A 5179-nucleotide genomic window follows, 5' to 3' on the forward strand; every position below is an offset into this window, starting at 1 on the left:
TGGAGGCTAGAAGTCTAAGATCAAGGTGTCTGCGGGGTTGGCTCCTTCTGAAGGCTGTGAGGGAGAGACTTTTCAATGCCTCTCCTCTATTTTCTGGTGGTTTGCCTGCAATTTTTGAACTTCCTTGGCTTGTGGCAGCATCGTTTCAGTCTTCACAAGGCATTCTCCCTGGGAATCTGCCCCTATGTCCAAATTTCCCCTTTTTAAAAGGACATAGCCATATTGGATTGGGGGCGCATCCTAATGACCTCATCTTAAGTTGATCATCTACAAAGACCCTATTCCCATATAAGACCATGTTTACAGGTACCGGGAGTTAGGAATTTTGCATCTTTTAGGGAGGATACAATTCAACATATGGCAGTTCCTTTTTCAAATGTAGTGGGCTTCAGTTGTTTAGTTAATATCAGATCTCCAAAAGTTGACCCACTGTAACTTTTCCTCATTCTCTCCAGTTGCTGGTTCATTTTAAGATTATCATTAGGAGTTAAGAAAGAATGGTTCTCTTGGTTTCTAAACCTAACCAGATATCCAAGCCCAGTTTCCCAACAAGTATTGCTTCAGGAATTTGAGCATGGTTCTGTTTTTTTGTTGTCAGTGCAGTTGAGTCAATTCCAACTTCTAGCTCCCCTGTGTACAGCAGAGCAGAATCCTGCTCAGTCTTTTTGCCCCATCCTCTCACCTTCTGGTGCTGTATCAGACAATGCTTTGCTGCTATTCAGAGTTTTCATGCCCAGTTCTTTTGGAAGTGGGTGGCCAGGTTCTTCTTCCTGGTCTGTCTTAGTCTCTACTTCTCTTAAACCTGTCCACCGTGGGTGACCCTGCTGGTATTTGAAATACCAGTGCATAGTTTCAGCATCACAGCAACATGCAGCCACCACAGTATGACAAGGACAGATGTGTGGTGTGGTTCCCTGACCGGGAAACGAACCCAGGCCATGGTGGTAAGAGTATCAAATCTTGACCACTAGACCACCAGGGCTGGCATGAGTCTGGTAGTTGTCAGTATTTCTCCATTTACTATTCTTTTGGGAGCCCCATAGGAAAGAAGTGTGATTAATAAAAGTATTTATTTCTGTGACCCTGGAGAAACATGATCCAATAATATCTGGTTATTCAATGTGACTTTTAACTAGAGATTTCTCTTTGAAATGCCTGATGACAGCCCATTAACTTGAAATAAATTCAAAAGTTTGTGGTTAACTATAGAATTATTCCCATCTCAGACATCAAGAAAATGCATATGAAAATATGTATTTCCTGTTCCAAATTGAGAGGCAAGAATATCATCTGTCTTGTTAAAACACACTCCCTAAGGACAGTAGGAGGGACCTGGTTGAAATCAAGCACACAATGTTAATACTTAGACAGGTACCTGACATTTCATCAGAGGACCCACAAGCCTTTGGAGCTGTAGTAATAAGGCTTGAACGCACTTTTGAATTGGAGAGTTATGAGTGGGGAAAGAAAGGATGAGGAAGTTAAATCATCTCATCCTTTATTTCTATCTCCTCCTGAATAAATATCCTTTTATCTTCAAACCCAAGTTTCAAGAATGGCTAATTAGCATAAACCACATGTTGAAATAAGGAGGCCTAGAAGAAACTATCCATAGTGATGGAGTAGTCATGCTACTCTTTTGCTCTTTTTAACTCATTCCTTATTTGATTTTATGGGTAGGGCCAAATACTAAAATCTGAGCTCAGCAGCAAAGAAATTGCTACTGGGGAGGCCTAATGGACTTAAAGATTTCAGCTTTAGTTCCCATTTGGTTCCTGAACTGAGAAACTATTATGCAGCGTCCTCCACGCCTGGCAGCTATTCCCCATGAAATATCCTATATGACCTTAATTTTAACTCAACATGTATCTTTTGGATCAAGGTAGCTAGATGCTGCCTAACTTAAAGTCTCTGAAAAAACTGGCACCTGACAAGGCTTTCTTAGGTAAGGGAAGCTTTTGAAAATAAGCGAAATTAGAGCTGTGACCTGAAGGATGAGATAGCATCTTCCAGGCGAGGATGGAGAAGTGCAGTGTTACCAGCATTGGAATGTTACCAGTCAAGGAAGCACTTGATGTGTTCAGCGACCTAAGAGTAGTTGAGTGACATTAAAGAAGGAGAGAGTTTTGGGGGTTTGAGGCTGCAGGGGAAATTAATGTTTAGGTAATGATTTCCCTTGATTGTATGTGTTTTAAGCAGTGTGGTAGTGAGCAACTGATTCAGATTTAGGTCTGAGAGGCAGAGAATCAATTAGGAGGTGGTTGAAAGAATAGAGAAAAAAAGGTCATTCTGGTATAAACTATAGAAGTGGAAGAGGGCTAGAAAACATGACAATATTCAACAGACATCTAAGGGACAAGATAATACAATGGCTAGCACTAGAAGCTCTGCAATATGACATACCTAGGTTTAAACACCATCATCAGTGGGTTTCTTTCCTCTTTCATTTCCTCCTCCCCTTCTTCTCTCCTTTTAAACAAGTCCCAATCAATTTCAAATTATTTAAACCATACAAAGTATGCTTTTTTAATAAAAAGGAATTAAACTGTAAACAATAACAAAGGGATAAGAAAAAGTCACAATTATACGGAAACTAAACAATACTGTTCTTAACAACCAATGGTCCAAAGAGAAATCACAAGTGAGAAAATACTTTGAGGTAAATAAAAACAAAAACACAACAGACCATAAATTATGAGATGAAGCTAAAGGAAGGCTTAGAGAGAAATGTGTAGGTATTAATGACTATATTTTTTTAAAAATAAGAGATCTCAGAGTTCGATCGGTAGCGGGAGCGGAGAGCGGACCCCAGAGAGCCCTGAGCAGCCCCACCGCCGCCGCCGCCGGCCTAGTTACCATCACACCCCGGGAGGAGCCGCAGCTGCCGCAGCCGGCCCCAGTCACCATCACCGCAACCATGAGGAGCGAGGCCGAGACCCAGCAGCCGCCCGCCGCCCCCGCCCTCAGCGCTGCAGACACCAAGCCCGGCACCACGGGCAGCGGCGCAGGGACCTGCCGCCCGGGCGGCCTCACATCGGCGGCGCCTGCCTGCGGGGACAAGAAGGTCATCGCAACGAAGGTTTTGGGAACAGTAAAATGGTTCAATGTAAGAAACGGATATGGTTTCATCAACAGGAATGACACCAAGGAAGCTGTATTTGTACACCAGACTGCCATAAAGAAGAATAACCCCAGGAAGTACCTTCGCAGTGTAGGAGATGGAGAGACTGTGGAGTTTGATGTTGTTGAAGGAGAAAAGGGTACGGAGGCAGCAAATGTTACAGGCCCTGGTGGAGTTCCAGTGCAAGGCAGTAAATATACAGCAGACCGTAACCATTATAGACGCTATGCCCGTCGCTGGGGTCCTCCACGCAATTACCAGCAGAATTACCAGAATAGTGAGAGTGGGGAAAAGAATGAGGGATCGGAGAGCGCTCCCGAAGGCCAGGCTCAACAGCGCCGGCCCTACCGCAGGCGACGGTTCCCACCTTACTACATGCGGAGACCCTATGGGCGTGGACCACAGTATTCCAACCCTCCTGTGCAAGGAGAAGTGATGGAGGGTGCTGACAACCAGGGTGCAGGAGAACAAGGTAGACCAGTGAGGCAGAATATGTATCGGGGTTATAGACCACGATTCCGCAGGGGCCGTCCTCGCCAAAGACAGCCTAGAGAAGATGGCAATGAAGAAGATAAGGAAAATCAAGGAGATGAGACCCAAGGTCAGCAGCCACCTCAACGTCGGTACCGCCGCAACTTCAATTACCGACGCAGACGCCCAGAAAACCCTAAACCACAAGATGGCAAAGAGACAAAAGCAGCCGATCCACCAGCTGAGAATTCGTCCGCTCCCGAGGCTGAGCAGGGCGGGGCTGAGTAAATGCCGGCTTACCATCTCTACCATCATCCGGTTTAGTCATCCAACAAGAAGAAATGAATATGAAATTCCAGCAATAAGAAATGAACAAAAGATTGGAGCTAAAGACCTTAAGTGCTTGCTTTTTGCCTGTTGACCAGATAACTAGAACTATCTGCATTATCTATGCAGCATGGGGTTTTTATTATTTTTACCTAAAGATGTCTCTTTTTGGTAATGACAAACGTGTTTTTAAAAAAAAAAAAAGCCTGGTTTTTCTCAATACACCTTTAAAGGTTTTTAAATTGTTTCATATCTGGTCAAGTTGAGATTTTTAAGAACCTCATTTTTAATTTGTAATAAAAGTTTACAACTTGATTTTTTCAAAAAAGTCAACAAACTGCAAGCACCTGTTAATAAAGGTCTTAAATAATTGTAAAAAAAAAAAAAAAATAAGAGATCTCAAATCAATAACCTAAGTTTATACCTTAACTACGAAATAACCCTCAGGAAAATACTAGTCAACCAAGTCCAGCAGCATATGCATACATGTATTAACACCACAACAAAGTGGAATTAACCACAAGAAGCCAAAATTGATTGAACTTAAGAGAATCAACCAATCTAATGCATCATATTAATAACACCAAGGACAAAAAAAAGCCATTGTATTCAGTAGATGCAGAAAAACCACTTGAAAGAAATTCTTCACCCTTTCATGATAAAAACACTCAATAAACAAAGAAAAGAAGGGAGCTTCCTCAACTTGATAAAGGGCATTTCTTCAATAAGATACGCAAATTCCCAATAAGTACATGAAAAGATACTTTATATTAATCATTAGGGAAATGCAAATCAAAACCACAGGATAACACTTCACACTAACGAGGATGGCTACAACAGATAATAATACGAGCTGGCAAAGATATGAAGTGAAACGCTCATACATTGCTTTTGGGATTTCAAAATGTGCAGCTGGTTTAGAAAACAGTTTGGCAATTCCTCAAAATGTTGCTAAATGTTACATAGTTACTATATGACCTAGAATCCCTCTCCTATGTATATAACCAAGAAAATTGAAATTATGTTTACACAAAAATGCACACACAAGTGTTCACAGAGGCATTATTCATAATAGTCAACAAACAAAAATAACTCAAATGCCCCTAAATTTGTGAATGGGTAAATAAGATATGTATATATATCCATACAATGTAGTATTATTTGGAACAAAAATAATGAATTAATGGTACATGCTACAACATGGATAAAAATATTATGCTAAGCGAGAGAAGCTAGTCAGAAAAGACCATACATTGTATG

At 41.5% G+C, this 5179-nt stretch overlaps 1 protein-coding gene across 1 annotated transcript; it reads left to right on the forward strand.

Moving 5' to 3' along the window:
• Positions 1-2835: 2835 nt before the first annotated feature.
• On the forward strand, positions 2836-4312 carry LOC106826209 (Y-box-binding protein 1). The gene has a single exon (XM_014833434.3). It carries the CDS (start codon positions 2918-2920, stop codon positions 3878-3880), a length of 963 nt encoding a protein of 320 aa, XP_014688920.3. The 5' UTR covers positions 2836-2917; the 3' UTR covers positions 3881-4312.
• The last annotated feature ends 867 nt before the right edge of the window (positions 4313-5179 follow it).

The sequence above is a fragment of the Equus asinus genome, chromosome 18 (genome assembly GCF_041296235.1).
Source record: "Equus asinus isolate D_3611 breed Donkey chromosome 18, EquAss-T2T_v2, whole genome shotgun sequence".
NCBI classification, from domain to species: domain Eukaryota; kingdom Metazoa; phylum Chordata; class Mammalia; order Perissodactyla; family Equidae; genus Equus; species Equus asinus.